Source organism: Gymnodraco acuticeps, unplaced genomic scaffold (assembly GCF_902827175.1).
Source record: "Gymnodraco acuticeps unplaced genomic scaffold, fGymAcu1.1, whole genome shotgun sequence".
Lineage (NCBI taxonomy): Eukaryota > Metazoa > Chordata > Actinopteri > Perciformes > Bathydraconidae > Gymnodraco > Gymnodraco acuticeps.
The window spans coordinates 1,573,686-1,590,551 of NW_022991632.1; the positions used below are offsets into that span (position 1 = coordinate 1,573,686).

The window sequence follows — 16,866 nt, forward strand, 5'->3', positions numbered from 1 at the left end:
ACAATAGCCCCACCTAAAATAATTTCCACCAGCCGCCACTGCTCCTAGCCCCTATCAGTAGGTTTAGTGGTGAGTAAGTCGTTAATGACGGAATTCAAGTAAGGGATAATGTGTAGCGAGGCGGTCATTATGGGGAAAAGAACACCCGACAGGCAGATCAGGAGCCCGACGCATAGCGGATGGATCTTGATCAGCATGAAAGGTGTTCTTTTCCCCATAATGACCAAGTCGCTGCACATTATCCCACTTATTACAAGGCCACATTCTCAACAAAGTAACGACATGACTCCCACAGGGTTCCTGCAGGTTTCGCCAACTCAAATTTAAGACTTTTTAAGACCTTTTTAAGACCACTTTGAATAGAATTTAAGACCTATTTCACAGCAAGAAAGTATGAAGGAAAATTGCTATGAAAGAAGAAATACGTCCCATAATTACTTACAAAGTAAATGTATTCATGTTCAACATAAGAACAATGACTGAACATAACAGTACAGAACTGTATTAGCGTGTTAGACAAAAAGTGTGTGTGTGTGTGTGTGTGTGTGTGTGTGTGTGTGTGTGTGTGTGTGTGTGTGTGTGTGTGTGTGTGTGTGTGTGTGTGTGTGTGTGTGTGTGTGTGTGTGTGTGTGTGTGTGTGTGTGTGTGTGTGTGTGTGTGTGTGTGTGTGTGTGTTAGGGCTGTGCAATTAATCGTATTTTAATCGCAATTACGATTTTGGCCTGCCACAATTACGAAAACAACATAATCAAAAAAACGATTATTTTGCTTTGCTAGGTTGTGACAGTGCACTACAACATATTTGATCAAATACATTTTAGTCTAATTTATTTTATTTATATGTTTAGTAGCTTGTGGAAGTGCACTCCAAAATATTTGTTGATCTTGTTTATTGGTATTTATTATTTTGATATTATTTATTTAAATGTATCATTTATTTAATTAATTGTTGTATTGGTTTTTCAGTTGAATTATACATTCAGGGTAATCAACAGTTAAAAAGATACTGTCCAAATTCATATTTGTTTTAAAGTTCAATAAAAAAAATGTCTTATGATTTTTGCCATAATCGAGCAGCCCGTATGTGTGTGTGTCTACAATCTTTCATCGTTGCTGTTATATGATTGGTGTTTTATACGGTATTTAGCGTCTACAGCACCTCCGCTTTTAGGGTTGACGTACATGTAGACCCAAACGTCGCCCGGAGGTCTATGGGCTCAGAACAGTCTCATAATACACACATGCACAAAGAAGGATTCACACATGTATTTCATGATCCGCAAAAGGATTCACACTTGTATGTCCGGATCCACACTTGTGTTTTTCAATGCACACACAAATGTGTTCCGTTTCATATGCATGTAAATAAAATCCAAATACAGAAAAAAGTTTTACATGTGTATTTTTGATTCTCACATATTTGTTTTCCGTACCTGTTAAACCCAGAGCCTGTTTTTCAGGTTTCAGGCACGAAAATGACATTCCCAGAACAAATGATCATATCTTCCCTTCTAAAAGGGTTAAATTAATAATCTTTTTTCTCAAAGTAATGATAAACCTGTGAGTTGGATGTCAGATTCAATATAGATGTTTTTTATTTTAAAGAAAATTCAGATTGAACATGGTAAAAAACTGTAAATTATAGTGTCCGTCCAAAAGATATTTTGTACTTATAGTGAAAACTAACCTTGGATGATGGGTTAGTAGACTAAAAGCTTTAGTAATCCAAAGTACAACATATAATAAGTACCCTGTATCAAGATTGATGCAAAACAAGTGATATTTGACCTTTTTAGACAGATTTAGTAAAAAAAAAAACTCTTCTGGGGCCATTTGGGTGGATTTTTACATTGCATTTAGCTGACGCTTTTATCCAAAGCGACTTACAATAAGTAAATTCGACCAGAAAGACACAACCTTGAATAAAACAGAATCATATAAGTACATCAGGTTTCATAGAACCAAACATTTCAAGTGCTACTCAACTGGCTTTAGATAAGCCAGTCCTTTATTAGTATATAAGTGCTCTGTTAGCAGTTCTTTGTTAGTAATTATATCGCTCGAAGTGGAGTCGAAAGAGATGAGTTTTCAGTCTGCGCCGGAAGATGTGCAGGCTTTCTGCTGTCCTGATGTCATATCTCTGGCTCCCCTTGCTGGATTTTGACATGTGACATCTCTTTCTGACCGTCAGAGCCAATGGAATCGAGGGGAACTCCCACATAGTCCTTATTTGGTAATGTGTGTGTGTTAGACTGCCACATAGCCTAGACCGGAAGCAGCAGCCACTCTGGTAGCTACCATTAGCAACTAACTTTTGCTCTCTGATTTTTACATACAAATTTAATTATGGATTATAAATGAAATAATTTTTTTATACAGAGACGTTAAAAACCTATGGATTAACCGATTCAGCCGCGTTTTGTCTCGTTTTAATGCCATTGAACACGTATTTTGATCAGATTGACAGCTACGGTGAGACGATCTCCCTATAAGCTCCGTAAAGGTACGTGTTGTGATGTCTGTGTTTGCTTCCCCTGTCGAGAGTCCAGATCACTCATGATACTATATACCTAAATAATCTGTGGAACCTCAGCTTTAATCGGATATCTTGTATGTGCAGCTACGATAACTAATCATGGTACTTTTATCTTGAGTTCTGTGCCAATGTCCGTTAGCATTTTTCGCTAAGGGGTCATTTAGATGCTTCTTATGAGACTTGTGTTTTGTTTTGGTAAAAATGGTTTGTATCGTCAATTAGCTGAGATTATTTCCGTTAATCTGGTATAACACATTAATAGGTTCTTAAATATTAAGATCCCCTGAGACACAGTGTCGTGAAAAAACAAAACAGGGTCCCCGCCGGCGGGGACCTTGGGGTTTATTTAACAGGTTAAAACCTCTGAACCTGCAAACACAAACCGCTTTCTGTGCATGGATCGCTGTGCATTCGCGTGTGGATTTTTTGAGACTCCCCTGACGGTCACCAGATTCGTACTTCTCTATCTATAGCCAATCAGATGTCTCCTCAATTCTAAGCCTATCACATGAGCGTGCCCCCACGAGGGTATGATTTCTTTCCGAACAGGTAATGCAAGGAAATAAAATATTTCATATTATTATTATTAATAATATATATATAAATAAAGTAAAGACATCTTGTATTTTAGTTACACCCGCTATTGATTAATTTTGTCAACATTGGACCTTGACACCGTCCACATAGCTATAGTGAAATAATATAATCGAAAACATTAAGCCTCTTTGATTTAATAATCGGAACTGAAACCTCTCTGCCATCTCATACAACACACTTCCTTATTTATCTTTGAATAATAATACCGTGAAAATAAAGACGACTATGCTACGGTCCTTCCGTCCTGAGATTAGCGCCTGCAGGCTCCATGGACCTGTCATCTCCGGACAGTGCAAAATGCGCATAAGAAGTGCTATGTTGTGAACGCAATAAATCATACCCTCATGTGATTGGCTTAGAATGGAGGAGACATCTGATTGGCTATAGATAGAAAAAGTACGAATCGGGTGACCATCAGGGGAGTCTCAAAAAACCCACACACGAATGCACAGCGATCTGTGCACAGAAAGCGGTTTGAAAGCAGAAAGCAGGTTCAGAGGTTTTAACCCTCTGGAGTCTAAGGGTATTTTCTCGATTTTTAGATCTTTTCTTAAATCACCTTTTAAATGTATTTCTTCTAACATGGCACCCCATGTGTTAAATATCAAAATGTTCAGGACAATCTCTGGTATTGCTATATATGCAAATTACTCACCTTAAGGCTTAGAGCACTGTTTGATGAGATAAGTAGCTCAAAAGCTTAAAATTTGACATCCGATTTTCGGAAAATCTTCAAAACTCTTGTGAAAACACAAATTTACTCATGTGATCGAATTGTTTTGGTGTTTTAGATTAGGTTACCAAAGTCTTAGGATCACAAAAGCAGTGAAATATTTGAATTACACTGTATATAAATGTGTTATTCATGTCTAAAATTAAAAAAATTAAATTCGAATTTTGAGTAAAATAGGTGTTTATCACTCTACTTTCACCATAGCAGGGACTGAGATACATTAGGACTGAATAATGACTTCATATTACATACCAAGGTTCATATGATGTGTACAAATAGAAATTGAGCATTCAACCTTTTTTTTCAACCAACAATTTATTATAAATATGTTTTTTTCAACCAACTATTTATATAAATATAAGAAACTGGAAAATCTAACTATTTACAATATTGAACATCAGAACTTTCAACCAACTATTAATTATAAATGTCAAGACAGCGTCAAGGTCTTTGTCTGTCTTCCAAGACAGTGGGTCTGGCTGCTGTGAAGATGGGGGTGATGGTGCATGGGCTGCTGTGTAGGTGGGGTGTACAAGTGCTATACGAGACCTCCACGAGACCTCCTTGCTGGCTGGGTTGAAGGTGATGGCTGTGGTGGAGCCTTTGTGCTGAGGTGTATCTTGACCTGGTGGCAGCCGCAGATGGAGGTGGAGGCAGCTGTAGTGATGCTGGTCTGCTGGTCCTTGGTGATCGCTCTGGTGAAGGCCCTTGAGCCACGGTAGATCTTGACCTGGGGGCCGGCACAGATGGATGTTCTGGCTGGTGGATAAACGCCGCCTGTGGGCCACTAGGCCCAGACAGCTGTGAAACCTCTCTGTAAAACAAATTAAAATGTAGGACAATAATTACAACTAATTTCATTGAAATAAAGTTCAAGTAAAATGTTGCTCAAGCACAAATAACAATGCACACATAAAAAGAAAGTTTAGGAGGTTGGAGAAGGAACACACACACACACACACACACAGGTATTTCCAGTTACTTTACATTCAGTATAAAATCACAGACACACATATACATAGGCTACATCTGATTACAAAATCTCATCTGATTACAAAGTCTCATCTGTACAGGACGGTAAAAATAATAACAGGCACACATATAAATAAATCTATGACAAAGTCTCATCTGTACAGAACAGTATGATAAACTAATCGATGGCAAAAACATGTCACTGTAAATGTCTCCGTTGTGGGACGAATAAATGATTAATTGAATCCTCTACACATGTAATCTCACTTTTACACACCAAAATAACGTTAACACAGAGTAAACATTTGCTAATGGAGAGTCTATTCTGTCCAATAAAAAGTTCATGACTATCGATAAAAAATATATATCAATAAACCTATTGTTCATTTTCGCGGTATTCCCCACACATTGCCAGTACACTATTACTGTAATATGTACACTTACCCATGCCCAAATGGATCCTTGTTGTTGTCTTTGTATTCTTCTTCTTCAGAAGAGTCGAAGACTTCACGTTCTGAGGCTCTATCTTCACTGCTGCTAGCGAAAAAAATCTCTAGCGAAGTCGGCAACTGTAACGTTTTTTTTAGCCATTTTCTCTGTCTCTCTCTCTCTCCTCAAAGACGTAAACTGATGGGAGACACGTGGTTTATGTTTTGTTTACTTGGTGGGTAGGTCCTTAGTGATTTCTCGATGTCCATTGGTCATTTCAGACCATGATGGCTGCCGGCCGAGATTTCCTTGACGGACACACGAATCCACCAATCCACAGTGTAAAGTCAAGCTGCTTTGAGCGGCCATATTGGCTGCTGTGCCCTGGTTACAGTCGCACAGGAGATACCGCTGGAAAGTTACTCTTCCAGTGATTCCGCGGATATCTGAATCATATTTCTACTCCTTATAATCCAAAATATATGATTAATTACGTAAAATTATGCGCAAAACAAATATATGAGGATCAAAAATCCTAAAACTTTTTTTCTGTATTTGGATTTTATTTACATGTATGAAACGGAAAACATTTGTGTGTGCATTGACAAACACAAGTGTGGATCCGGAAATACAAGTGTGAATCCTTTTGCGGATCATGAAATACAAGTGTGAATCCTTCTGTGAGCATGTGTGTATTATAAGACTGTTCTGAGCCCATAGCGATCCCCCGGTGTTGTTGCGGGAGCTGCTGCACTAGCTAACGCTACATTAGCAAAGCAAACGCTAATTTATTTTTGCAAAAGGTGCAGCGGGCTTCAAACACGTTCCCCTTCACTGGTTTCAACCAAGCACTAAATTCGATGTTTTCCAACCAAATACGTTTGAACTTACACTTCCCCATATGTATTTGTAAGTAGATTCGAAGATACCGCTAGCTGAAGCTTGGTTGCTAGGTTTCTAGCTGGGTGTTCTCCGATAAGGGGCCGGGGGAAACAAAGTTAGTGATTACTGGTTCCATGTTGATTTATTTCAATACAAATTGTTGGGAGGAACTGAAAGGCTATTACCGTACTGGTTACTTTGCAGCCCGGACATTTCCCCCAAAACACATTTAGACGCGAGAAGTACAAGAAGTAGCCTACCTTTCAAATACGATCATTTTTAAGACCTTCTAAATCATATTTAAGACCTTTCTTCTTTTTTTGGTCATATTTAAGACCTTTTTAAGGCCTTAAATTCAGATTATCAAATGTAAGACTTTTTAAGAGCCCGTGGGAACCCTGTCCCAATATTAATTGAAATGCTTTTATGGATTTAGAAAATGTTTTTATTGATTTAAAAAATAGTTGTATGTATTGATTTAAATTGACATGCATCCGCTAAGAAAAATAGTCCGTTGTTACCGTTTGAAATACGTAGCAACGGCAGGAAGGCGGAGCTTGTTGATTACAGATTTGAAAACATTGTTGCTTTCTTTAAAATTAGCACAATTCATTATGTCAAACCTTGGAAAGTATTTAGATATCCCTGTCCTACTGCCAAAGTAACTGGTAACTGAATATGTTCGATGTCTATGTCTGGACCGCTGTGTAAAAAGGAGGGTTTCTGCCCGTTACTTCTCCGCTGTTTTCTTGTCGCTCTTGTCTTGTCAGTTCGAAAAGTAAACTGCATTTCAGCCAAAACTGTACAGTTAAATCGACCAAACTTCTTTGAGCAGATGTGCATAGATACAGGGCCGCCCTTGGTCAACCTGGGGCCCCAAGCGACATTGTGAGATGAGGCCCCCCCCCCCAACCGACAGGAGTGAAAAAAACATATTTAGAAACAAAGTAGGCTACTTTGCAAATATAATTCCTGTTTATTATTATTATCAACACAGTTACTTTTGTATACAGTGAGGTAAATGATAAATATGCATGTATGTCGTTCAGTATGTGTGTACAGGTGAATACGTCTGCATTTCCTGCCAAATACTAGCCTCAAAAAGATTAAAATATAATTAATGCAAATAAACTACTTCTACTAATAATAATAATAATCATAATCAATTCAATAATATAAATACTATATTATTATAATATAGTTGTAATATAGTCAAGACAAAACATGCTTATGACATGCTCAAAACTGATATTTCTTAAATCTGTATTCAAATTAGTTCCCTCTGTCAGCAATGTATCAACAACTACACACACATTTCTATCAGTATTTCTCTGTGTTGTGGTTGACATGATGATGACTGTTAGGAGTTAAGGGGAGAGGCTGAGCATCACGAAATGTGCAAATTGACATAAAAATGAATAAAAGGGAAACAAATGCTCCATGTTTTTTAAGCTGTAAACTTTAACTGTTATGTAAGCCAACTAGACAGACAGATTATCACTCTTCCTCCTGTACATTAGCAGATAAAAGGCATAACATACTTGAATGAATGTTAAATAAAGGATGCTGGAAATAACTGCATCTCCATTAGCCTATATGGTCTGCAGAGACTGCCTTCTTCATGTTGTGATTTGCAGCTGATGTTTTAATATGGCAATTGGCAATTTGACTTATACAACATTTGCAAGTTGTACATTTGACTCATACAATAGCCCACCTTCGAGTGATGCTCTAGTTTCTTCATGTTTTGTTTTTTTCCCCTCTTGCTTGCGCTGGGCTGAAACTGTCTTTTCACCGACATCTCTTCACCTGCACTAGTGACCGTATCAAAGCCGTGATGGGTCAGATGTCGATTCATTGCAACGGTGTCGGGTTACAAACGTGCTCCCCTTGTCTCACCTCTCACTCTCGCGGGGGGTGCGCGGAAAACTGAGCGGAGAACGACGCACAGCAGCTGAGGCCCTCTGGGCGGGGCCCCCTGCGCAAGGCGGGGCCCCATGCAGCCTGCGTGATTGGCCTGTAGGGAGGGGCGGCCCTGCATAGATATATATAAACACGGATGACTCACCCGCGCTGCTGGCCAATGGAGACCGACGTTGCCACATGGCGGCCATCTTGCCACAGGCAGCTCGCTCATTCATAACATTATGTCTATCGTGCACTATTGAAATAACCGTAGATTGCTCAATTTTCAACCAAATTTCAAACAGTTTGGTTTGTTATAAACATAACAGATGTAGTTATGATACTGCATACTTATACTTATAATCATGAACTTTTTTTTCAACATGTCTGGTTGTCTCCTGTATCATAGCCATGCTAATAACGTTTATAATAAACTAAACCGTTTGTATGAAAAAGTCAGTCAAGATTTCAACGAGTTAAGAGTATTTTTGTGCAGATCACTCACCTTACAACAGCTGTAGCAGTAGTTGTTGACTGTGGCAAAATGGCCGCCGGTGAGCTACGCTGGCGACTCACCCTTGAGCCATCTAGTGTTTATATCTATGCAGATGTGAGCGTCCTTAACAACGGTCAATAAATCCTTGACAGCGGTCTGTACTACTGGATTAACAACGTGTCACGTGTTCTGAATTGACCGATCAGAATCGAGTATTCAACTAAGCCATGTAATAATAGTTAATAGTTATGAATCACCTTGATTAATTGAGCAACCAGTCAAAACAGTGACCAAAAACTATTAGGCTGAGGGGTCTGTAGGGATAGGAGAGAATAGCCTCACAGACACGACCACACACAGCCTCACACACACGACCAAACACATGTTTAGGCCTGTTCAGTCAGCTACTACAATAACCAGGGGTGCACATAACTTTTTTGCCCTGTTTCTCAAAGGAGCACCTGGAGATGTTGCTTGGTGCGCATCCTTAAAATGAAATAAACCGGACCCTTTGAGGGGTAGGCTACTTGACTTTATGAACGGTGGGGGTGGTGCGCTAGTGAGCACGCAGCAGGGTTACTGTGCGGAGCGCATAAAGCGAAGGATCGCAGATGCGGTCGTGCTCGTGGACGGATTAAAACAATTAAACCTAAATAGCTCGTGAATTATACTTTGGCGGCCGTTAATATAGGCCTATCTGGGCGGCCCGCGCAAGTAAAGTCTATGTGTGGGAAATCCTGCTATCTTAGTTCTTATGCAACTCGCAAATATCTCTCTTTTCTATCTCTCTCTCTCTCTCTCATCCCTCTTTTCTCTCTTTCTCAATATTCTCATGAATATTAAACACAACAACCTCTGAACATTACAAATATTCGCCTCAATTAAACCTGGAACCTCTCTCATACAGTGGCGTTTTTATATGTAGGCCTACAAAAGTGGTGGGGCACAACAAACTTAGATGTCTATAAGCTTCTGCAGTGAGGTTCATGGCTGGTGAGGCACTGGCACTGACTCTTCAGGTTTACAAATATTATATTTTGACCTAAATCAAAATATAATATTATTTTCAAAAGCTTTTTTTGTCTGATGCTTCGATTAATTTTAAACAGACAGTTCAACAAAAGGATACCCAAAAAATGTAATTTTATCATTCAGTAAGATCCCATTTTCAATAAAATTGCGGTCTTACCTTGACTTGAAGATGAAGTCCATGCTATCCTTCTGGACAAAAATCTCTTACTTTTTTGTAAAAGTCCTCCTTATCTTCTTGTAGTTTCAAAAGTCTATCATAATCGATAGATTTATGATTAGAAAATTATAAAAGTAGGGTAGACATGTGGATATTATCCGGCTGAACAAAACGTGCATTTATCAAACAGGTACGTTTCCCACAGATCTTATTTTGAGCTATTTTCTAAAATCCTATGGAGAAATGTCATTGCTTTTTTGTGGAGGGAACCCATGCGCAGCTTACTTCCGGGTTTTAGGACTCGTCTCTCGTCTCCTCTTCACATACCACACTTTTCGCGGCACACGTACTTACAGCCAATCAGCTCTGAATGATGTGAGATGATGTATGGTGGGGATGGCAGCTCAGTGCCCCTATGGTCATTATTTTTTTGCCACACACATTAAATAGGACAATACTCTGAGCATGCGCAGTGTAGTTTTTACCAGGAGGTGCATGATCGGGTTTTGTCCCACATGGCTCTAAACAGCTCAATAGGCACACACTGTAGACTTTAATTAGAAGAACACAGACTAAAACAGCAATGTACAGACAAATCAGATGATTAAACATGCTCCTCTGTTTTCATAACTGTCAAAGCATAAGACTGAAGTTCCCACTGTGGGTCAAAATAATGCGCTGTGAAACTACGGGGCGGCCGAGGACAAAAAATGCACATGCGTTAAACGCGTTAAAATAATTAGTGGCGTTAATTAGTTTTTCGACAGCCCTATTTATTATATAACTAGAATACGTATATATTAATGTGTTTCTCACTTGAATATACTGCTTGGGAGTGTGACTATAATAACACATCCTTCTTCAGTAGTTGATTATATATATTTTTAATAATGTGAAGCTGAGAAGTAGCCTAATTGGTAACTGATGTTGTCAGATCAAAACAGAGGAGTAAAATCTGTAGAGTAAAGTTGCGTTAAATGATAATATTCCAGGACGATTACTTCAGTAAATGCGACACTGATCCCTCAAAAGTCTCGAAAGAAAGACCAGCGCCGACCTCAGACCCCATCCAAAAAAAAATCTTTAACGTTTAGAGCTACAGAAAGATGAGTTTTTTGTAAAACCTCCAGATGTTGCACTTTTCACCAGCACTTTGAAGAGATGTATGGCATGTAGGTGCATTTAAAGTAAACAGTTACTTCAAAGTGAAATCTGATTTGCATTCAACTTCTCTTTATGAATGTGTCCCCTTAAACTGCTTATAAATAGTTTGTGGCCTCTCCTAGACGAACAATGAGCTAAACCGGAAAATGAGAAGCAAAAGCTATTTGTGATTGTAATCACAACAAACAGTAAAGTAGAAGAGAGTAAAAACAACTCTCAGTAGCTGGCATCAGAGCCTGTGGTTTGTAGTGCGGTGGGAGTGTAACTGTACATTTGACTCTTCGCTGTGACAGCAGATCAATGCAGCCTGGAGCACAGATAGACATTAATTGATTGTCGCCAATAAAACTCCAATTAAACAAAGGAACAGGCCTGGGAGAGAGCTGTGAGACAAGCAGCTCTCATTTTCTCATCAGTCCTCAGGGGGGAAGGATGGGAGGCAGGAGAGGGAGAGGATGTTGCCTGGGGGAGCCGATGAGCTCCTTTTGCTCTGAATACTCTCGCCATCAAGGAATTGTAGAAGTTGTGGATAAAGGTGAGAGAGCGTGCTGCTGACTGAGAATCAGATACCCGATAGACAGCGAGAGTGTGAAAGAAAGGGAGAGCAGGGGTGCTGCCATTGATCCAAAGCGTCCCTTAATGATGAAAAAGAGATCTTAATTGTGGCGGCATGTCATATATCAGGTTTCAGCAGTCAATTCTAGAGCTCGTCTGACCTTCTCTTATTTAATAAGTTAGTGCCCTTCACGGCACAGTCTTTCACTTCCTCTTTATAAACCCTTCTCTATCTGCCAGTATGTGCGTCTTCTTGTTCTGTCACTCGGTCTGAGCCACACTCATAACTGAACAATCTCTACATTTCATTCCTGCATGTACTTCCAGGTATGTGATAAGCCTCCCACCTAAGCAGCAACTAAAGATGCTTTTTTTACTCATATGCTCCTCCAAATGAAGTTAAAGATGATTAATGTGCGCCATTCCTAGAAAATGTACAAGATCTTCCTACTCTCCCTTCTCCTCATCTCACTTCTCCGCTAATAACATTTTCTTCACTATCTCCCGAACTCTGTAATCTGATTGTTCTTTCTATGATTGTGCTGTTATTGAGTTGCCTGTTTCATACATATGTATAAGTCCACCACAATACTTATATCATCTTCTGCTACAGTCCGCCCCCCAGCATCCGAGCCAACAGGAATCTCAGACATAAATGGAGGAAACACTAATGTGGTGTTGACACATGTAGAGCTTCACTATCTGGGGACATTGCAGGTTGGGAGCCCAAAATAACCACAAGCGGAAACAAAAAGTTTCACCCAAATCAAGTTTTCTCTAAACCTTTACAACTTTACTACTTTTAATGTATTTCTATTGTGCTTATTGAGTTCAAAGTTACACCATCCTGATATGGTTTTTCATTTATAAAAGGAGGTATTTCAGCAAGACTCAGCGCTGTTGCTTTGTGTTTAATGTGATAATAGAGAAATATGTGGTGTTGTGCAGCTTCTTTAGGGAGCAAAACCTTTATCTCATCATGTTCAGATTGAGATTATATGCAAGTGCCATAGCTCGAGGGAATGTAATCCAGTCAGTCCATACTGAAATATATCTCCAGATATTGAGTTGTCATGAAAATTGGTTCAAACATTCATAGAGCCCACTTTTGTAGTTATGAGTGAAATCTCTCAATTATTGGATTTATTGCAGTACAATATTGTACATTTAAGTGGATCATTTTGGAGTTGAATACATTTGTAATCCCTTTTAAGTAGAGCCATTATAAACTTTGGTTCGTGAAAAAGATCCTTGCAATATATTATCCTATTGAACATCATCATGTTAACCTTGTCTTTTTTGTTGCTGATTGTATCATTCACTCAAAACACCACTTTACCTGCACTTTAATACAGCTCACAGACGACCTACAGAGGATTATTTAGTTTATCCCAGCTTAATTTCTAAATGTACTCACCTGCAAGAGCGAGTGACCCATGTTCAAAGGCTTAAACCATGAGCTGCTGTACTATAGTCAAAGCCAAAGTAAATCCTTAAACAATGATTGCATTAAAATAACATTAGCAGAGTGTCAAACATGACCAATTCCTGATTATGAACCTCTAGATTAACAATTAGACAAAGACAATTGCTCTAAAAGTCCCTTTTCACTCATCGTAGCCTAACAGAATAGTGGAAGCGTGAAGATGTATTTCTCAAACCGTCAATCTCTCGCTGGTTGTGGCAGCCTGATGTGACCTTATAGCAAACATCCGCTGTTTTGAAAAAAGTCTATAGTTTATGGATTTCACGTCAAGAGAAAATATCTGATATTTCTTCTAACAAATCCTCACCCTTTAAATAGATTTACTGTCCAGCACACAAAATATTTCATATTTATGCTAATAGGAAGTCCATCCATTCATTGGTTTCTGTTGGCATTTTATTACTTTCACGCAACAGAAGAAGAAGCCCTCTCTCCATACACATCTTTTCCCACTCGATCGATGTTTGTTAAAGTTGCTGACTGTGTATGGATGCTTTTCCCCACTCACAAATACCCGCTCCAACCTCAGCCCCCTTCATACGGCTGACCCTGAAGGTTAGGTTGAGGTTCCTGGCGGGATGTAGCCGCTGAAGATGGTTAAGGATTATGATGATGGTGCTAGTTCGGGCTCTATTCGCCATCAGCATGAGAAATTATGATAACTGCACCAGCAGAGTGTTAGCCTGACAGATGGCAACACATGGAGCTTGCTGACAGCACTGCTGACAGCGTACGTTATCTTGTGTTTTTCTGCCATCAACAGTTGTTTATCCCTGCCTGTCAACACCAAAGTCGGCTCTCATCCCAAATTCACCGGTTTAAAATCGTGAGACCACTGCAAAGGCATCCTAGCATGGCACCAAAGGGAAGTGAGGTCTGTTAAATACCTCTGCCTCTTAGTCACTGGTCATTTATCAACACCTGTTCTATTTTGGTAATTAATTCCTCCAGTGGTCAATAATCTTTCAGTTATTTCCCCCTCAATCAATCTACTTAGAAATCAGATCTGCGGGCATGTTAATGAATGGCCAAAAGATGTAGATACATTAATTGAATGACTGAATACATTAGGAACCGTATTGAGCGTTGCACTTTGCCTCCGCGGATAGCAATATAGAGTTATTATTAGGTTCAGTGATTGATGAAGGATGAGCAACGATTTGGCACCACCCTGTCGGTTCCACTGCCCTGGATAGAAATGAAGGGAGACGGAAACTGTCCTTGCATGAGTAGACACAAAGATCTCATCCTGTACTTCTTTTGAAATGCTGTTTTCATTTATTTCTTTGTTTTTTTTATCCACCAGAACAGTTTTAAAAACTCTATCCAAATGCGTCCTCAGGGGAAGTACATGTAACCTCCGAATAGCTGTAATTCTTCTCGCTGTCACTTCATGACAGCTTCCAGCTTGAAGTTTGCATGTGTGCAAATGTGTTTGTGTGCTGAGTTGTGTGTGTTTTAGACTGTGTACATACATGCATATGGATGTGAACATGGCAGTGATGTGATTGATGAGAAATGAAAGAGAGCAACATTTCCAGTCAATCAGCGCAGTGAATAACCACCTAGGCTGTGGATTAAAGGCAGAAAGATGTCTCAAATAACAAAGGCTCACATCCATTACCTTACATGCAGAGTTGTTTTTCTCTCCGGAGCAACACTGACAACAAAATTAAAGTGTGTTAACAAAAATAGATGGTTTTGTTTTCTTGAATTCGAGAGATGAAACACAGCCACATCCAACAACTTGGGTGCTTGTGGAAATAAAATTCATGTGAGGTAAAACATATCTCTCTGATAGTGACCTAAACAACACTTAGGATTATGATAATGTGTGTAAAATGAAATTGGACATAACAGATTTTTTTATGTTCAATAGATTTTGTCCAGACGGTTTCAAGATTGAATTTAAATAATTCTGCCTCTTCATCTCTTAATCAATCCCAGTACTAACGTAAGTCTTTTAAGGCTACTGTATAGTCAGCAACATTGCTATCAGTTTTGAAATTTGCAAAATATCCATTTCAAACTATAACCAGTAACACGTTTTATCCTTGCACAACTTCTGCTTTCTGTCCCGGAGAATATGTGAAAGTGAAAATATAACAGCCTTTAACCCACTGTAACTAAAGTTACATTTTTCTTCTCTTTTCCGTGTCTTTTTTTCTTCAGGTCCAAGGGTTGGAGAAGCAGGTGGAATTCTCAGACCTGCGCCCAGTGGGGTCTGTGATGAAGTCTCTTCCCTATGGCATAGGAGGAGGTGTACCGTCAGCAGGAGTGGTGAAGCCTCCATACCAAACACGTATCTTCTCCACCTCCATCGACCAGACACCTATGAAAACCAAGCCGCCCACCTACAGTTTCTATAACCCTTACGACCCGGCCCGGAATCAGTCCCTGCTGCTGGACCAGACAGGATACCGCTCTAAGCGCAAGCCCTCGCTAAAAACAAACATGAAGACCAAGAAGATCTTCGGCTGGGGAGACTTCTACTTCAACGTCAAGACCATGAAGTTCAGCTTGTTGGTGACAGGGAAGATCGTGGACCACATCAACGGCACGTTCACCGTTTACTTCCGCCACAACTCGTCCAGCCTTGGGAACGTGTCGGTCAGCATTGTGCCGCCCACCAAAGTTGTGGAGTTTGAGGTCCTCCACCACCAGCAACAGCACCATCAGCTACACCCTCACACTCAGCAGGAGATCCAGATCCAGGAGACCCAGCAGTCCACCGTCAACCACAAAGAGATAAAGACCTTTAACTGTCGGGTGGAGTACGAGAAGACCAACAGATCCAAGAAGCCGAAACCCTGCCTGTATGACCCCTCTCAGACCTGCTTCACGGAGCACACCCAGTCCCACGCCGCCTGGCTCTGTGCCAAACCCTTCAAGGTCATCTGCATCTTCATCTCTTTCCTCAGCATCGACTACAAGCTGGTGCAAAAAGTGTGTCCGGACTACAACTTCCAAAGTGAGCACCCTTACCTTGGATAAGAAAGGGAGCTTGAAATGCAAAGATAAAAAGATAGAGACAATGTTAACGACAACGATGATGCTTATGATGATAATGATGGATATCATAGTCATATTGATTACGATGAAGAAGCAGGGGACAGTTTTTTGCCTCTAAACTGCTGTGAATTGTGGATTTAAATCAAGTGTAATCAGAGTATTGAATGGTTAGGATATGGCTGATTTCTCTGACTTATTTTCCAACTTTATATTTGTTAACCTCTGTTTTATTTGCTTTTTTTCTGTAAATAATGTATTTAACCTCAGCACACTTATTGTTTTTAGATATTTGTTTCTCAGTGTTATTACTTTTTGCAGTTGGAAAATTCGGTTGAAGACAGCTGGAACAGTATTATGCCCTCCGAGTACAAGGGGAGCCTCTGAGGCGGCTGAGCTGTGCCACCACTGTACGGCAGAAGTAATGTTATGGTAGACTGACTGTTAATCATCCTCTCAGCTCTACTTTCCCTGGATATAAGAGAGTTATATGTATGAGAAATGCTATGGTGGATATGCATACAATATACTGTATGAAAAAGCACATTAAAATCTCTTAAACTGTCTGTGTTTTACTGGGTGAATATTTTCGTTCGGAGCTTCAAGCTAAATTGCTGCACAGAAGCTGTTAACTCAGAAAGCACACTATTATGAATTAAGTTACATTTCACTCTGATTGGGAATTCCTGCAGAAGCTTTCTGTGAAGATATGTCATTTTTAATTTCCGAGAACATAGGGAAGAATGTTCATTTTAACTTGAAAACCAACCGTGACACATTCTTAAGATGATGATAATGTTTGACTCCTTTCGAATGAGTTATTGAAACCGAGGAAGGTATCATTTTTAATTACATAATAGTAATAATAATAATAGATTTATTTTGTTAGCGCTTGTACAGGTGCTCAAAGTCG

General features: G+C 39.6%; 1 protein-coding gene across 3 annotated transcripts in view; it reads left to right on the plus strand.

Moving 5' to 3' along the window:
* Positions 1-16,519, plus strand: part of LOC117534216 (neurexophilin-4) — a 62,343-nt gene extending 45,824 nt beyond the window's left edge. For 2 of the 3 annotated variants that reach the window (XM_034198393.1, XM_034198391.1), the window contains one exon: positions 15,117-16,519. In XM_034198393.1, coding sequence (XP_034054284.1) covers positions 15,174-15,938 — 765 coding nt within the window. In that variant the 5' untranslated portion in view covers positions 15,117-15,173 and the 3' untranslated portion in view covers positions 15,939-16,519. The remainder of the gene's footprint in view (positions 1-15,116) is intronic. The other variant, XM_034198392.1, reaches the window with a different exon arrangement.
* The last annotated feature ends 347 nt before the right edge of the window (positions 16,520-16,866 follow it).